This window comes from Salmo salar, chromosome ssa22 (genome assembly GCF_905237065.1).
Source record: "Salmo salar chromosome ssa22, Ssal_v3.1, whole genome shotgun sequence".
In the NCBI taxonomy this organism is placed as follows: domain Eukaryota; kingdom Metazoa; phylum Chordata; class Actinopteri; order Salmoniformes; family Salmonidae; genus Salmo; species Salmo salar.
The window spans coordinates 3,939,043-3,957,878 of NC_059463.1; the positions used below are offsets into that span (position 1 = coordinate 3,939,043).

Sequence of the window (18,836 nt, forward strand, 5' to 3'; positions counted from 1 at the left end):
ATAAAAAATAAAATAACAAAAAAGATGCTTGCAACCTAAGTCTTTCAAGATATGCTCGACGTCTAGTTGGTATTGCATCGCAACAACTTAATCCTTTTTGAACAGACTAAGCCAAGGGCGATTTATCTATTTGACAAGCATTCCGTACAATAGAAATTAAGTACTTCCTTGTTTATCATGCATAGCAGACACTTTAAATGTTGGTGTAGCCTACTGACTTATTATTTTATTTGTTTCCTATTTATGTTATCCAAAAGTGTCTGGTATGGTCATTTCTTATGAACATCAGGGGTAAAATAACCCTGGACTGTCCATATTTGAAATGTGTAACTAAATCAATCAAACCCATATCAACTCAGTAGGACTATATGTGCGTGCTGAATGCAGTCACCCTAACCGCTAGACCACCCCAGACCACTGTTGAACTACATTTTGAGTTCATTCATAACCTTAGGATACACTAGACACTTGTTTGTGGTAGATTAGTGGAGACCTATATCCATCTGGTCTTGATTGCATTTTATTTCACCTTTATTTATCTAGACAGTGTCTTGACATTGGCCTGTGGGTAAGGTTTATGACCCCCCCCATAAATACCTTTCTCCCTTCCCCCTCTCTTTCTGACCCTTCTGAAGGACTGTTGAATAGCCTTTGTTAAATATAGAAAGTCTGGGAACATCAACCAAATGGGGAAAAGGAACCATATTTTGGTAATAAAACCAGTTGGAAATATGCTTTGGAACTTATTGAGTATGGATGTCAGTTCGGTTGTCATCTGAGACATTATGACTGATGACAGGACGACATAAACTGTACCTGGGAAAGTATAAACCCTCTAGTTATCAGTCACATGGAATTGTTATGCAATTGAAATGTTTGATATTGAAATTGTTTGTTAGGAGATTAAATGTAATTTTAGCTTCCAATTGAGAGAATTGGGTTTTCATAAGGAAAGTACCCTGCTTGATCAGTGGCCCGCCCCTGTGAAGAGACAGGGGTTATAAACGATGAAACACACCCTCCTCCCCTCGCCACTATATAAGACAATGACACAATGTAACCAGTGAGTTCCACTACGTGAGGTCTGCAGCCTCTGTGTTAAAGGGACACACATGTCAAGTACAGAACTAAGCCAATCTCGGCGTGAGCTTTGGTTGTGAATGGTATGAACTTTGAACACTTATTCACTACAGAAGTGATACTTCCTAGCCGTTGAGTTAGCAGCGGCCGCTGTAGACGTGGGCTAGGATGCAGTCACCCTAATGGACGACGGATCCAGTCTAACCCAGACGAAGATACCACAACGTATCCAATTTACCACCAGAGACATTCTTCCGAGGACAGGAAGATCTCTCTTGGCCAACCCGGCCTACTATCTACGACCACTCTACCGAAGCGCAGCTCAGAGTAAATATTTATTGCATTTTCCTTTTCCAAATGGGCGGTAATTTAGAATGCATAAGATTCTGTATTTACGATAACATAGCTGTTTCTTTGTTCCTCAGTCTTCCCGCTCTTTCATTCAAGCCCAACCCCCTTTCTTTGTGTAACAAGCCACCATGTCGGCTCCGTCCACCAGGGCCGTTTTCTGTATGACATCATTTGTATTCTGTGTATATGTAATTCTGTGTGATTAGTTAGGTTTTTAGTAAATAAATAATTGAACTCAATTTTGTATTGCTGATTCAACTTGTTAACCAGGGTTCGTGAAGATAACCAAGAATTTACAACTTTCATTATGAGACAGAAATAAGGTGAGGATTAAGATGACGGCTATCGATGTAAAATATTACTAAGTCTTAAGAGTTTATTCGGAAGTGTCACGTCCTGACCAGCAGAGGGAGTAATTGTATTATATTTGGTCAGGACGTGGCAGAGGGGTATTTGTTTCATATGGTTCGGGTTTTGTGTGTTATTTAAGGGGTGTTTGATTTATGTAGTCTGGGGTTTAAGTTTTGTTCTAGTGTTGGTTTTCTATGGTTTATCTAGTTGTTTTGTTTCTTTGTTAGCCTGTGTGGCTCCCGATCAGGAACAGCTGTATGTCGTTGTTCCTGATTTGGGAGTCATATATTAGGAGTGTGTTTTTCACCTGGGGTTTGTGGGTTGTTGATTTTGCACTGCTGTATGTAAGTACATAGCCTGTAAAACTGTCGGTTTGTCGTTTTCCGTGTTCATTTTATTCTAATTAAATAGAAAGATGAGCATTCATATCCCGTCTGCGTTTTGGTCACCCATTCACCACGACAGCCGTTACAGGAAGATAACGGCTCTATAAACATTCTTCCGTGGTGTCCCGACTTTCTAGTTAATTACATTTACATGATTAGCTTAATCAAGTAATATTAATTGCAGAGAAAGGATTTTATAGAATAGCATGTCATATCACTTAATCCGGCATAGCCAAAGACACGACAACAGTTGAGAAAAAAATTCTTATTTTCAATGACGGCCTGAACCCGCCAAACTCGGGCGACGCTGGACCAATTGTGCACAGTCCTATGGGACTCCCAATCATGGCCGGTTGTGATACAGCCTTGATGCATCAGGAAAATTCTCTGTGGCAAAATAGTGATCGAGTTAAGATCCAACATCTGTATCAGTATCGACACATGCCTCAACAACCCACTTAGCAATCATTCTCTCTGCGTGGTGTTTTGGGAAACACCGTTGTGTTGGAAAGATGCATCGCTAAAACACTCAGAAGCCCAAGTTCCATTGCTAACATGAAACTGGGCACAGTATAATAAAATTGGGGATTAAACGCACAGGACAACAACTGTCCATCACTGGCAAATCCATAGTCCAAACACATTATTGCAAAACAATGAAAACATCCAAGCTTATGCACAGTAGTTTTCCCACTAACTTTCTGTACCAGTTCAGTTTTATATGCTCGTCTTGTTTCTGTAGACATAGCGATGTATGTTGAATTGTCTCACAATAACCTCACTCTTACAACTATGTTCCCCTTATATAGACTTTAAGAGGTGAGTGGGGCTCTATGTTCAGAGAATGTCTTGTCCAGATCACTGAGCTCTTATTTGACCCTGGGTTCACAGTTGACTTGAGCTGTCTGCCTAAACACCAGGGTGCCAGGAGTTTAAATTAGACTTTCTCCTAGAGGTCACGGTGTCAGGAGCACAGACCTACTGGTTTTTCACACCATGCATGGCTACATAAGGCATGAAGTAAACAAAATGTACTCCAACATTACTGTTATTGTTGTCACTGGTAAGTTGTTGTTACAGTATTAGCATTGGTCATTTGGAAAAGCACCAACTGTGCCTAGAGTTAAGTTTTATCAAACTTTATTTAGTAATCTCAATAAGTTTGAATTTATTGTATTCAACACAAAAGGCGCAAGATCATCCCAGTCCTGGCATGTGTCCCTCCTGTGCCTTCCCAGCGGTTCCTATTTCAAAGGGGGGTGGGGTCTACACTTGCACTGTCATTGCCTGTATTTTAATACCTGCATGAGCCTCCACTCCTTCATTCCATGACAGAATACCAGTTGAGACGAGGCTAAAACCTCACAGGAACACTCATTCCTCCCAGCTTGGTGACTTAGGAGAATCTTGGATACCTTTGCTTTTACTTGGACTTTTTGTGAGTCACAGCAGGCATTTTGTGTGTTTTAAAGTTGCATTTACAGCAGTAGCTTACCTGTTCCATTCCAACGGCCAAGGTTCCGTCCTACCCAGCGTCATTCCCAGGAGAGTGAGCGAATCCCCGGGTTGGTACAGGTGAGTGGGGTCCATGGAATTCGTTATCTGCAGCGATGCTGAAAATGTAATGGAGAAAGTATGTTTTTTTTTCAGTATTCACTGACTGCATATCTATAGACCATATCTATAGACGTGTCAGTGTGTTTTGTTTTGCTACTCTATAGGCAAATAAATATTTTGGTCAACCAGGCAACATGACCCAGTAAGGAAATGCCTGTCTGATCCTTCATTAGCGGAGCTATGGGATTGTTGTTTCTGATGTTACCATCATAGGGTATAATAAGAGTTGCCAATATGCAGTCTATCCCTGAGGTGTAGCTAATTTATATACACCTATACTGCTCAGTCATATCAAAGCTATGTATGCACTACTGTGCAGTCACGGTAGTCTACACTTGAAAAGAAAAAATGCTTTTTAGTAAAACTATCACAAATATATTTACAACTTATATTGTTAGTATTAGTGTTAGGCTAGTACATTACTGTAGTAGAAATTGCAGCAGCTGGTAGCCTATTGGTTTGTGCTGGACTAGATCATGATGATGGTTATCTTTAAAGAGTTCCTTGGGATAGGATGGAATTAGTCAAATCTATATTTGCCAATCTGTGCTTATTAGGCTAATGGTTTGATGAAATGCTATTATTAAATTGCAGTTTAAAAAGTATACCATAAACAAAACTTGGCTTATACTATCATTTAGTACAATTCATTATTTAGAAACTATCAAACAGGATAATAACCAACAAATCCACATCTCCCAATTAAATTGTGTATAATGAGAATTGTGGTTAGTTTAAAAAACAAAGAATGTTTCTATGCAACCTGGTTATCAATGCAACATTGTGTATTGTAGAGTCAGTATGTTGAGGGTTCTAACTGCCTGTATGTGTGGGTGCACAGTGACTGCCTGGAGAAGAAGAGGCAGGAGAAACTGCTAACAGTAGCAAAGTCCACATCTGCTTCCAATCGAGATGGAACAAGAAGCTGCTGTGTCTTAATCTGAATATGTGCTCAAGCTGTCACTCAACTCCCTTCCAGCCACAGAGCCAGCCACAACTGTCTCTTCTCTTCACTCACTCTGAATGTGTAGCTCCCTCTCCCTCCCTCCCTCTCCCACCTCTTTCTACCCTCTTGTAGAATTTACTTAACTTGATGTGCACCAGATTCATTCATGTAGAAATGAATTGACCAAATTTTGTTTTCTCAAAGAGTTTGTCTTTTTTGGGGGGGGTAGAACTCGTTAGAATAATACCGAGCATGTTTTGCAACCGTACCTTAACAACTGCTGGCTTAGGAACTGGCAGAGAAGCTCATCGGTGAGAAAGAATCCCCACAGGAAAAATACTGTAGTTGCATTACTATATTTATATACTATACACTGTGGTGTTTTTGCACAAAAACACTACAGTGAATACTGTGGTATTTACTGTTGTGTTTTTGGTGATATAACTGTAGTATTTACTGTAGTGTTTTTGCAGACATTAGTGTTTAAAGTTTTTTATTTACATTGAATTTTTTTATGATCCTTTTTTTAATGATCTTTTTTGGGCTTTCTCCTTGAAGAAACCGACCAGACAAATAGTAAAAGAGCAAATTTTCCATAACCTGTAAGTAGGTAGGACTGGGGACTGAATGCCTATGTTCAGCTCTTTTCTTTAACCTGTAGGGAACAAAATATATAGTCACAAATTGGGATGTGAGGGAGGGGAATGGGCATATGCAAATTGTGTAGTATAGCATTCTACAGTATACTACAACATTCTATAGTTAGCACTACACAATCAAGGGATAATACAATGTGTAGTATAGTATTCTACAGTATATTTCAATATTCTATAGTAAGCACTACATGATTGAGGGATACTACAGTGTGTAGTATAGTATTCTACAGTATGCTACAAAATTATATAGTAAGCTCTGCACACGATCGAGGGATAGAACAGTGTGTAATATAGTATACTACAAAATTCTATAGTACGTACTACACATGATCGAGAGATACTAAAGAGTATAGCCTACTACAGTTTACTACATAATACTATAGAATGCTATAGTAAGCACTATAGTATTTTTTTTGTTGTAAACAGTGTTATGTGGGGCAGATGAAAGCATAAAGATCCCTACTGAAATCTTCACTATACCATCCATTGTTAACTGGAAATAAAAGTTTTGAATAAAGAATTGTTTCATTTAGTAGCTAGGACAAACAACTCAGAGCTAGAACTGACACAATTAATTAATTAATTTGGGGGGTACTTGAGTTTAAACATGATTACCTGAATACATTTTGTCTATCTGACATAGTAATTTATAATTATTATTTCTCAATTTCAATAGGTGACTCCAGGATGATGGCCTTCTAGGCAGAGTTGCAAAGAAAAAGCCATCTCTCAGACTGGCCAATAAAAATAAAATATTAAGATGGGACACAGACACTGGACAGAGGAACTCTGCCTGAAGGCCAGCATCCCGGAGTCACCTCTTCATTGTTGACGTTGAGACTGGTGTTATGCGGGTACTATTTCATGAAGCTGCCAGTTGAGGACTTGTGAAGCGTAAGCTTATCAAACTAGACACTCTAATGTACTTGTCCTTTTGCTCAGTTGTAATGTACTTGTCTTCTTGGGCCTCCCACTCCTCTTTCTGTTCTGGTAAGATTCAGTTTGCGCTGTTCTGTGAAGGGAGTAGTACACAGCGTTGTACAAGATCTTCAGTTTCTTGGCAATTTCTCGCATGGAATTGCCGTCATTTCTCAGAACAAGAATGGACTGACGAGTTTCAGAAGAAAGTTCTTTGTTTCTGACCATTTTGAGCCTGTAATCGAACCCACAAATGCTGATGTTCCAGATACTCAACTAGTCTAAAGAAGGCCAGTTTTATTGCTTCTTTATTTAGCACAACAGTTTTCAGCTGTGCTAACATAATTGCAAAAGGGTTTTCTAATGATCAATTAGCCTTTTAAAATGATAAACTTGGATTAGCTAACACAACATGCCATTGGAACACAGGAGTGATGGTTGCTGAAAATAGGCCTCTGTACGCTTATGTAGATATTCCATAAAAAAATCTGCCATTTCCAGCTACAATAGTCATTTACAACATTAACAATGTCTAGACTGTATTTCTGATCAATTTTATGTTATTTTAAATAGGCAAAAAATTTGCTTTTTTTTCAAAAACAAAGGCATTTCTAAGTGACCACAAACCTTTGAACAGTAGTGTGTGTGTGTATATATATATATATATATATATTTTTTTTTTTATATATATATTTTTTTAAAACGTGAATCACATTTTTATCAATAGGCCATAATTGATTTTGGCCCAATAGGCCTGGCATATTGCCACGTTCATGGAGCTTTACGTTTTTATTGGCTTATTTTGCCTAAAAACCTTTAGGCCTACCTATAAAAAAAACTGCATCTCTGCCCAGCCTGGCAAGAGTGACCAAAGGGATGTTAAGCATCCCCAGTGGCTCTGCAAGTGTGGAGAGGATATTCTCCGTTGCTGGCCTGCTCTCCAGTCACCATAGCATGAGCCTGAAGCCACAGACTGGCCAAACTCGTGTTTTTAAAAATGAATTCAAAGGCACTAATAAGTCATTTTTGTGTTGAATTTGTATTGAATTCTAAGTACGTCACAGCCTATATGTGCAATTTATAGACTATAATGATTTAATACAACGAAATGGTGTATAAATGCTGAGCACTTTCCAAAAGGATTTCCAACAGCAGAACTCCGCTCACATGCTATGGTAGTGGGGCACACTGAAGCTTCTTTGTACCTGCACACAGACACATGCACAGGGTTACGGCAGGCGGCTTCTAAAACACACGTCTAGAGTTACTTCTGCACTGGGTCTGGGAGGAGAACAAGTGAGACTGATCAAGATCACAATGCATAAGGTTTTCTCTGAGCAGGATCTGGGCTCTTTGCGAGGTCCTGATCTATCTTTGTCATCACACTTAGTTCTGTTTGTATCCCTCTTTTCTGCTTTCCATCACTCTCTTGTTATCTATGAAATTAGTCTGTGGGATTTCACATACGTCTTCATATCAGAGGGATTCCTGGCTCATGTCAATTGGCATCCGTTTAATGGTTCACTAAAACTTTGCTGCCAAGTAGGCATAGCACACTCCACAGTTGTTTTTTGATGTGGTATCTGCTTACTCTCTCTGAGGAAGTTGCTTCCATTGGGCATTCACAAATTGACCAAAATGAGGCCAATGAATGACAACAACCACTTTTTCAAGGTACAACTATCTAAGTGATAACAATAAACCTCACCAGGACCCCTCTCTCAGGACCCAAGAAAATAAGTGCTTTTTGTAAATGTCCATTTCGCATAAACATGTCCCAGTAATTTGTTATTTTCCAGCGATTACTCCTGTGCTGCGTTTGAACCCCTTGCATGCGGTGATGTGAAGGATTAGTCCTGTGTGCAGCTGTCTGTTAGGATAAGACTGACTCCTGTATACCTCCGCCATCTGTTTGGAGTCAAGAGTTTTTACGGCAGAGCTGGGCAGGAATGTGCTGGTGGTAAGGTACCCATGGATGTCTCTGACATGTTTTGTTCTGTATTCTGTCATTGCAGTGCAGTGTGAAGCCTGCCTAAACCCAGACCAGCTCTGACAAGTCCAGCTCCCAGCCCAGCACCCTGAACATGAGACAGCTGTGTGTCTGTGTGTCTGTCCTGCTAGTCTTGGCCACCCTGGCTGTGGCTAGGCCAAAAGCAGGTTAGCCAATTCCAACTGTGAAGTAATAAAATTACCATGAATGCATTGCAATTCGGCACACATTCAATTGCTTCTTACCTCATAATTTTTGGTTAGATTCAATTAGAATGAGATCCGGCATTGCAAGGAAGTTAATGCAATTCATACAAAATTACTGTTTACTTGTATGCTTATGCCGTAGATAATTTCATATTCATGCAGCTTGTGATGAATTTGCAGCTGATTTTCAACTCAATTCCAATCCAGCACTGGAGCAGAAGTGCAAGTCCGGCCCAGTGGACCTGGTGTTCATTATTGACAGCTCTCGCAGTGTGCGACCCCACGAGTTTGAGACCATGCGCAAGTTCATGATCGACATCATCCACACACTGGACGTGGGATCGAACTCTACCCGGGTGGGCCTGGTGCAGTACTCCAGCCAGGTCCACAACCTCTTATCATATTCTCAATTTATCTGTGTTTTTACACCTTAGCGAAGAACTACGCTTGGAAAGGGAAGATAGTTCTTGGCATGTATTTCTTATCTTGTCTTCCATTTCCAATCGTAGTTATTGTAGCTCCACAAAGTCTAGAGAACTATCACTAAAGGCTAAAAGCTTTTGCGATGCACATGATTTTTTCCTAGGGTTTAACTAAACAATTTTTTCCACTGTTAAAGACTCAGTTGTACCTAAATAGAGATAGTTAGACATGTAAACCCTGCAGATGAAGAGGTGACTGATGCTTTGTATGCTTCTATGACTCTAGGTCCAGAACGAATTCTCTCTCAAGACCCACGCAAAGCTGCAGGGCATGGTGAAAGGCATCAATGAGATCATCCCCTTGGCACAGGGCACAATGACGGGCCTGGCCATCAAGTATGTCATGAACCATGCCTTCACGGCTGCTGAGGGTGACAGACCCAAGGTGCCCAACGTAGCTGTCATTGTAACGGACGGACGGCCCCAGGACCGTGTGGCAGAAGTGGCGGCCGAGGCTCGGGACAAGGGCATCGAGATCTACACAGTAGGCGTGGCCCGGGCGGATATGACCTCACTGCGCGCCATGGCATCGCCGCCCTTCGAGGATCATGTCTTCCTGGTGGAGTCCTTTGACCTGATCCACCAGTTTGGCCTGCAGTTCCAGGACAAGCTCTGCGGTGGGTTGAGTTGATATGTAATATTATTGAATTATCATCAAACGTGTGTTCAGCGATATGTGCGATGTAAGCAATTATCAAGATACCACTCAGTTTCAATCATATTGAGAAAATCACACTTTACAGTTGCTGAAGTGTCAAGGTCACCAGTGTTCACAAAGGTAAGTATTTGTACCTGAGACTTTTAAAGCTTGTAAAATGTTTATCCGTTAATGTATCCTCAAACTCAACTCATTTTCAGCTCTCGCTATAAGTTACATCCTTGGCAGCACAATATCAAGCATTGAATTCTAATTCATTCTAATTCTAGCTTTTGGGAACTTGATCATCTGTCAAAACAGTATGAGCAAATCCTTGATATTTCCTAATGTCAATGATATGAGAGTGAAAGGTAGATTTTTTGCTCACCTGCTGGGGTTCCAGGGATGGATCTATGCCTGGAGTCTGACCATGGCTGCGAGCACCTCTGTGAGAGTTCCCCTGGCTCTTTCCACTGCCTGTGTCAGCCAGGATACACTCTCAACAAGGATGCCAAGACCTGCACAGGTAGGCTGTCCATTGGGCTAGACATGAGACAACTTAATACTTTTTTTAAATGAATGAACGATATATAATGTCAGTCAAGTGCATGCATAACTGTAGTGTATTTAATTTCATCACATCACTTGAATTTAACAGTAACTGGGCCTGGTTCTTGTATATGCCAATGGGAAATTTGTAAGAAAGGTTTAATTGTGAGCATGTAGCCATGTATCTATTCAATTTGCATTGTGGAAGTTCAGCTTTATGTCGTCTCAAATGGAAATTATCTTCACATTTCTATCACAGAATCTGTAACGATTCAGATTGAATAGAGCCCTAGGTCAAGTTAGGATTCAGCAGTTACTGATTTACCATCAACAGTGATTTTTGTCTCTTTGTATGATACAGCCATAGACCTGTGTGCTGAAGGGAAGCATGACTGTGATCAGATCTGTATCCCCTCCCCTGGAGACTTCACCTGCGGCTGCAACATTGGCTACACCCTCAACAACGACAAGAAGACATGCACAAGTTAGTGAGGCCATCATCAGGCCAAACAATACAATGCACTAAAAGCAACATAATCCATCCAAACCCATAGACCAGTGGTCACCAACCTTTTCTGAGTCAAGAACACTTTGATGAAACATTAACCAATTAAAAACAGTTATGTAGCAATGAGGTTGTGCAATAGGCCCAATACAGTATCACTGCATATTGGCTATGCTTGAATTACCCTGCCAATTTTGTTCTTCTCAGACCATTTAGAAATTATATTCAAACATTTTAGGTATATACCTAAATCATATGATCACACAGGTAATAGATCATTTGTTTTATTACTTCTGAGGCACAGCTGAGTGAGCATAATAATTAATTTATAGGAACACATTGCTATACTCATTTATTGCAGCTGCAGTGCTGGTTTTAGCTATAGCCAAAAATTCTGAAAAATCAGAATGTAATTATTTATTTTTAGATTTATTATTATTACTCATTGTTTTTTCACAAAAGTAGTGCACTGGGCCTTTAATAGTCCTGTATTAGCGGACTAATATAGCATCTGCAGTAATATATACTAATATAGCATCGGCAAAAATATTTTCCCAGCATTGAGAAACACTGAATTTGGACTTACTGCTATTAGCCCGTAGAAACGCATTGAATAACAGCTTCTTACATGGATAAACATACAGTCCCCCCAAAAGTCTAAAAGAAGTTTGTTCTGAAGTGTCATGAAACTTTTTTGTTGTTGTATATATTTAACCTCTTATTTTAGGCTCTAAACTATCTCCATATATATGCTTCCATATATTTTTTTAACTGGTACCCGGCTACCGGGGCTTGTGGGCATCCTAGAGCAAAACAACCAACATGTAAGTGTTCGTGAGAGACTCACCTTTCCACCATATTAGTGTGTAGCCCAAACGGTTCGGACGCTACAGACACTTTCGTGAGAAGACTGATTTTCGGGATGTCTCGTGGTCTGACAAACACTGCTCTAGCTCTGACACCTTTCACCGCAGATGCGGATGCAGTGGATTGAGATGCAGCCCATGCAAAATATCAGATACTGTATCTCTAGCTAAAATTGACAGATTTTTATGATGCTAATTAGATTTCCACGGGGACATCGACTCTAGGGAATTTTAAACATTAACTTACTCATAAAAACAGCAGCTCTTTGCTGTTGTCGTTGTGAGTCTCTCTAGTCAACTTCGTTCGATGCTACTTTTTACAGTCTATGGCTCAAGGAAACTGTGCAGACACAGTGATCTGAGCTTTGATTGGCCAGCGGTAGGCCTATAAGTGCACTTGATTTGCTCTCAGGGCCTGCCGGGTAGGCGGAGTTCTACCTTCAGACACATGAAATGGTTAAAAACGGGAACACTTTGCCATTCCCGTGCTAGGGTTGCTGAATCAAGTGCACCTTACTATAAGACTCTAAATTGAGCTCAGATGCATCCTGTTTCCATTGATCATCTGTGAGATGCTTCTACAACTTGATTGGAGTCCACCTGTGGTAAATTCAATTCATTGTTCATGATTTGGAAAGTCACACATCTGTCTATATGTGACCAACCGGTTCAAATCTGTCTTATGTAGAAAAAATATTTCTATATTTGATAAAATGGTATACCATACAACAGTTGAGGAACAACGGGAAAGTGATTTTGCTTTGAAAATTGATAAACTTGTAAGCTCACTTTTGAGAAAAATGGACTTTGAATGTTTTGGTACTACTACTGGAGAACCCTCCTTTGTCGACACCCATTCAGCATCGTTGTCATGTCCTGACCAGCAGAGGGTGTTGTTGTGTAGTTTTGGTCAGGACGTGGCAGAGTATGTCTGTGTATGTGTGTTCTGGGTGTTGTATTTCTATGTGGGTCTGTGTGGCTCCCGATCAGGGACAGCTGGTGATAGTTGTTCCTGATTGGGAGTCATATATTTAGGAGTATGTTTGTCACTTGGGTTTGTGGGTGGTTGTGCTAACACTGCTAGTCTTTTTTGTTTGTAGTAAGCCTGTCGTGAGTTTCGTGTTTATTGTTTTCCTGTGTATACTTTGCTTTAATTTATTGTTCTTTACATTAAAAGATGAGTATCCACATTCCGCCTGCAGTTTGGTCCATTCAACACGGCTTCAACAATTATGACAATCGTTCACACCCTCTTAAGCTTTAGCCACACCGATCTCTTTAAATCAAATCAAAACAAATTATATTTGTCACATGTGCCGAATACAACAAGTGTTGTGATCTTACAGTGAAATGCTTACTTACAAGCCCTTAACCAAAAGTAAAACATGTATTAATTAAATAAATATAAAATATAAGAAAAATAACAAATTATTGAATAACAATAAAATAATAGTAGCGAGACTACATAAATGGGGTACCGGTACTGAGTCAATGTGCGGGGGCACCGGTTAGTTAAGGTAATATGTACTTGAAGGTAGAGGTAAAGTGACTATGCATGGATAATAAACAGAGAGTAGCAGCAGCGTAAAAATGGGGGTGGTCCTGGAAGCCATTTGATTAGCTGTTCGGGTGTCACGAGCGTCGTAGTAAATGGACCAAGGCGCAGCGGGTCGAGTACTCATCTTAACTTTATTAGTGAACACTTAAATAAACAAAACAAGAAACGAATGAACTAACAGTCTTGCAGGCTAAATACAGCAGTACTAAGAACAACCTCCCACAATACCCATAGCAAATACACTCCTAATTATAGGACCTTCAATCAGAGGCAACGATAACCAGCTGCCTCCAATTGAAGGGCCCAATCCCAATACATTAAACAAAGAAATAAACACCCTAGAACCGACATAGAAATATACAATAGAACTTAACCAAAACCCCCGGAATACATAAATCAAACGCCCCTCTACATAAACACACACTCAAAACCATATAAAACAAATACCCCCAGACGTGACATCGGGAGTCTTATGGCTTGGGGGTAGAAGCTTTTAAGAAGCCTTTTGGACCTAGACTTGGCGCTCCGGTACCTCTTGCCGTGCGGTAGCAGAGAGAACAGTCTATGACTAGGGTGGCTGGAACCTTCGGCAAGTTTTTGGTATAGAGGTCCTGAATGGCAGGAAGTTTGGCCCCAGTGATGTACTATCCTCTGTAGTGCTTTGCAGTTATGGCAGAGTAGTTGCAATACCAGGCGGTGATGGAACCAGTCAGGATGCTCTTGATGTTGCAGATGTAGAACTTTTTGAGGATCTGAGGACTGTTGTGGAATATTTAATCAAAGGGAAGAGAGACTGCAGATTCTTTCAAACAACACTTTATTATGAGATTTGTACAAATGGAAAATCAACTACCCACTCAGCAGTGCATAGTTGAAAAGATCAACGAACAGTGCCGGTTCAACGCTTTTATAGAGAAAATACATACAACCCCTTTCTGTATACGTTGCAGTCAGCAGATAGTGTGTAAAAGGTAATTCGTTTTCTGTCTAAACTTAAGATAGACGATTGAGCCCTCGGGCTATTAAACTTGTGCTAACTGCATTCACAACAACAAACACTATATTGTACTCCTTTCTGCAAGGTTCCATACATGTGACTTTCTGTAGATAGTAAACCCATGGGATTTCACATGCTGCGGTTGCACCCAAATGTCTCTTAGCTGTAAGCCCAGTCTTATGACTAAGTCACACCAATACAAGTTTGTATCAGGTTAGAAAAAACACTAGCATATAACAAGAGACTATTCTTTAAGCAGTAAAACACAGGATAGCATGACTAATTATGTAATTTTCCACGACAGGACCCATGCCAAATCTTTTCAGTCTCCTGAGGGGGAATAGGCATTGTTGTACCCTCTTCACGACTGTCTTGGTGTGTTTGGACCATGATAGTTTGTTGGTGATGTGGACACCAAGGAAATTAAAGCTATCAACCTGCTCCACTACAGCTCTGTCGATGAGAATGGGGACGGGCTCGGTCCTCCTTTTCCTGTAGTCCACAATCATCTCCTTTGTCTTGATCACATTGAGGGAGAGTATGTTATCCTGGCACCACACTGCCAGGTCTATGACCTCCTCCCTATAGGCTGTCTCATCGATGTCGGTGATCGGGCCTACCACTGTTGTGTCATCGGCAAACTTAATGATGGTGTTGGAGTCGTGCTTGGCCATGCAGTCATGTGTGAACAGGGAGTACAGGAGGGGATTGAGCACACACATCTGAGGGGCCCCAGTGTTGAGGATCAGCATGGCAGATGTGTTGTTACCTACCCTTACCACCTGTGGGTGGCCCGTCAGGAAGTCCAGGATCCAGTTGTAGAGGGAGGTGTTTAGTCCCAGGGTCCTTAGCTTAGACATGAGCTTTGAGGGCTTTATGGTGTTGAACGCTGAGCTGTACTCAATGAATAGCATTATCGCGTAGGTGATCCTTTTGTCCAGATGGGAAAGTGTAGTGTGGCATGCAATAGAGATTGCATCATCTGTGGATCTTTTGGGGCGGTATGCCAATTGGAGTGGGTCTAGGGTTTATGGGATAATGGTGTTGATGTGAACCATGACCAGCCTTTCATAGCACTACATGGCTTGAAACATGTTGGTATTACAGACTCAGTCAGGGACAGGTTGAAAATGTCAATGAAGACACTTGCCAGTTGGTCAGCGCATGCTTAGAGTACACGTCCTAGTAATCCATCTGGCCCTACAATGTTGTGAATGTTTACCTGTTTAAAGGTCTTACTCACATCGGCTACGGAGAGAGTGATCACACAGTCGTCCGGAACAGTTGATGCTCTCATGCATGCTTCAGTGTTGTTTGCCTCGAAGCGAGCGTATAAGTTATTTAGCTCGTCTGGTAGGCTCGTGTCACTGGGCAGTTCCCTTTGTGCTTCCTTTGTGTTCCCTCTGTGCTTCCCTTTGTAGTCTGTAACAGTTTGCAAGCCCTGCCACATCCGACGAGCTTCGTAGCTGGTGTAGCACTATTCAATCTTAGTCCTGTGTTGAAGCTTTACCTGTTTGATGGTTTGTCAGAGGGCATAACGGGATTTCTTATAAGCGTCCGGGTTAGAGTCCCGCTCCTTGAAAGCAGCAGCTCTGCCCTTAAGTTCAGTGCAGATGTTGCCTGTCATCCATGGCTTCTGGTTGGGTATGTACTTATTGTCACTGTGGGGATGACGTCGTCAATGCATTTATTGATGAAGCCAGTGACTGATGTGGTGTACTCCTCAATGCCATCGGAAGAATCCCGGAACATATTCCAGTCTGTGCTAGCAAAACAGTCCTGTAGCTTAGCATCTGTGTCATCTGACCACTTCCTTTTGAGCAAGTCACTGTTACTTCCTGCTTTAGTTTTTGCTTGTAAGCAGGAATCAGGAGGATAGAGTTATGGTCAGATTTTCCAAATGGAGGGTGAGGGAGAGCTTGTTCTACGTCTCTGTGTGTGGAGTAAAGGTGGTCTAGAGTTGTTTTTTTCTCTGGTTGCACATTTAACATGCTGGTAGAAATTAGGTAAAACGGATTTAAGTTTCCCTGCATTAACATCCCTGGCCACAAGGAGCTCCGCCTCTGGATGAGCATTTTCTTGTTTGCTTATGGCCTTATACAGCTCATTGAGTGCTGTCTTAGTGCCAGCATCGGTTTGTGGTGGTAAATAGACAACTCTGAAAAACATAGATGAAAACTCTCTTAGTAAATAGTGTAGTCTACAGCTTATCATGCCACTGATCCCGAGGGGTGTAGCGGTCTAAGGCACTGCATCTCAGTGCTAGAGGTGTCACTACAGACACTGGTTCGATTCCAGGCTGTATCACAACCGGCCGTGATTGGGAGTCCCATAGATTGGCACACTATTGGCCCAGCATCATCTGGGTTAGGGTTTGGCCGTCATTGTAAATAAGAATTTGTTCTTCACTGACTTGCCTAGTTAAATAAAGGTTAAATAAATAAAATAAAAAATATAATGAGATACTTTACCTCAGACGAGCAAAACCTTAAGACTTCCTTAATATTCGATTTTATGCAGCAGCTGTTATTTACAAATAGACTCAGACCTCCACTTCTTGTCTTACCGGAGGCAGCTGTTCTATCATTCCGAAAAAAAACCTCAGACAGCTGTATGTTATCCATGTCGGCTTCAGCCACAACTTTGTGAAACTTAAGATATTACAGTTTTTAATGTCCCATTTGTTGGAATGTCTTGATCAGAGCTCATCCATTTAGTTATCAATTGATTGCACGTTGGCTAATAGGACTGATGGTAGAGGGGGATTACTCACTCGCCATCAGATCTTTACAAGGCACCCCAACCTATGTCCCCGATATCTCGGTCTCTTCTTCATGCGAATGACGGGGATTTGGGCCTTGTCCGGTGTCTGAAGTAAATCCTTCGCATCTGACTCGTTAAATAAAAAATATTTGTCTAGTACGAGGTGAGTAATCGCTGTCCAGAAGCTCTTTTGGTCATAAGAGACGGTGGCAAAAACATTATGTACAAAATAAGTTACAAATAACGTGAAAAAACACACCCAATAGCACCATTTTTTTTTTTAACGGAAGCCATCTCCTCCGGCGCCATCATCAAGGGTAGATGCAAGCGTTCTGTACAACAACAGCAGTCAAGCACCCAAACGACCTTGCTAGCTACTTTCAATCAAAAATGAGGGAACAGCTCACTGAACATTACTCGCCCTAGCAGAGCTGGTTAGGTTATTATGTTATCCAGAGTGTTGGTGATTCCAACTGTGCTGTCAGATTGTCCGCTGACCTCACAACGGCAGTCAAGCACCCAAGCTAACTGGCTAACATTGGCTAGCTTGCTAGTTACTTCCAGACACAAATGAGAGAACACCCCACTCTGACCATTTTACTCTCCCTAGCAGAGCTGGTTAGGCTTTTTCATGTTATCTAGAATGTTGGTGACTGTAACTGTGCTGCTGGCAACAATGTAATTACGATTTTTTGCCAACGTTTACTGACACCGGCCATATTCAGCGGGTTTTGAGCATTCGTAAATTCATTAGTTATTCTGCACTCTGGCACACTCAGACGAGAGTATTTTGTTAAGACGTGTAGCTAGCTAACAATGAGCCAAAATCCCAACTCATGACGTTACTACCCTGCATGAATCTGTAGGTAGCTAACCAACGAGGTTCAATGTTAGCTAGCTAACATTAGGCTATTACTAGACAAGCAAATGGCTCTGAGATACAAATAATAAGATCATACACGTAACGTTAGCTAGCGAGCCAGCCAGCCAACATTAGCTAGCTAACAGTACACTAACTTGAAATGAAACCCCTTTCTATCAAAATTAAAAACGTGTTATATCTGAAACTATTGCTAGATAAACTATCTTACCCGTATACATCATGGATGGATGCATCTCCTGTAGGATACCATGGTTGCCCTTAGTTTGCAGATGTAATCCAGAGACAGTTGTTTTCTACATCTCCTTAGCTATCAAACTTGATTTCCAATGATTTCAAAACTCAGTCCTCCAGAAATTGTGGAGCATACACGTAACATTAGCTTGCGAGCCAGTCAGATAACATTAGCTAGCTAACAGTAGACTTTAACTTGACATTAGGCTCATGCAGTTTTACTATGCGATACATTTAAAGAAATCTGTGTTAGACAGGATTACCTAGACATACTGACCAGCTGAAATAGACAGAAGCGTGCTATATGGCAGAACAATCCAAATTCAAGTTTGTTATTAAGGCACATGAAAGTTCACATATTCGAGAAGGCATTTCTGCCAAACAAAACACATTTTTTTACGCCTAGTTTCCTGAAACGGGTCACATATAAGGTCCCACAGTTGACAGTGCATGTCAAAGCAAAAAGCAAGGCATGAGGTCAAAGGAATTGTCCGTAGAGCTCCGAGACAGGATTGTGTCGAGGCACAGATCTGGGGAAGGGTACCAAAACATCTCTGCAGCATTAAAGGTGCCCAAGGACACAATGGCCTCCATCATTCTTAAATGGATGAAGTTTAGAGCCACCAAGACTCTTCCTAGAGCTAGCCCGGCCAAACTGATCAATCGGGGGAGAAGGGCCTTGGTCAGGTAGGTGACCAAGAACCCGATGGTCACTCTGTCAGAGATCTTCTGTGGAGATGGGAGAACCTTCCAGAAGGACAACCATCAATCAATGAAATGTACTTATAAAGCCCTTTTTATATCAGCCGAGGTCACAAAGTGCTGTACAGAAACCCAGCCTAAAACCCCAAACAGCAAGCAATG

General features: G+C 41.2%; 1 protein-coding gene and 1 non-coding gene across 4 annotated transcripts in view; one reads left to right on the plus strand and one right to left on the minus strand.

Moving 5' to 3' along the window:
• The first annotated feature begins 3,460 nt into the window (after positions 1 to 3,460).
• Positions 3,461 to 18,836, plus strand: part of LOC106582652 (matrilin-4) — a 61,623-nt gene continuing 46,247 nt past the window's right edge. The window contains exons 1-6 of one of the 3 annotated variants that reach the window (XM_014165906.2): positions 3,461 to 3,743; positions 8,321 to 8,462; positions 8,682 to 8,884; positions 9,210 to 9,600; positions 10,024 to 10,146; positions 10,531 to 10,653. In XM_014165906.2, the coding sequence (XP_014021381.1) occupies positions 8,390 to 8,462; positions 8,682 to 8,884; positions 9,210 to 9,600; positions 10,024 to 10,146; positions 10,531 to 10,653 (913 nt within the window). In that variant the 5' untranslated portion in view covers positions 3,461 to 3,743; positions 8,321 to 8,389. The remainder of the gene's footprint in view (positions 3,744 to 8,320; positions 8,463 to 8,681; positions 8,885 to 9,209; positions 9,601 to 10,023; positions 10,147 to 10,530; positions 10,654 to 18,836) is intronic. The other 2 variants (XM_014165907.2, XM_014165908.2) reach the window with 2 other exon arrangements.
• LOC123729731 (U7 small nuclear RNA) lies at positions 5,271 to 5,325 on the minus strand. Its single transcript, XR_006761439.1, has one exon. It is a non-coding gene; the product is annotated as a U7 small nuclear RNA (small nuclear RNA).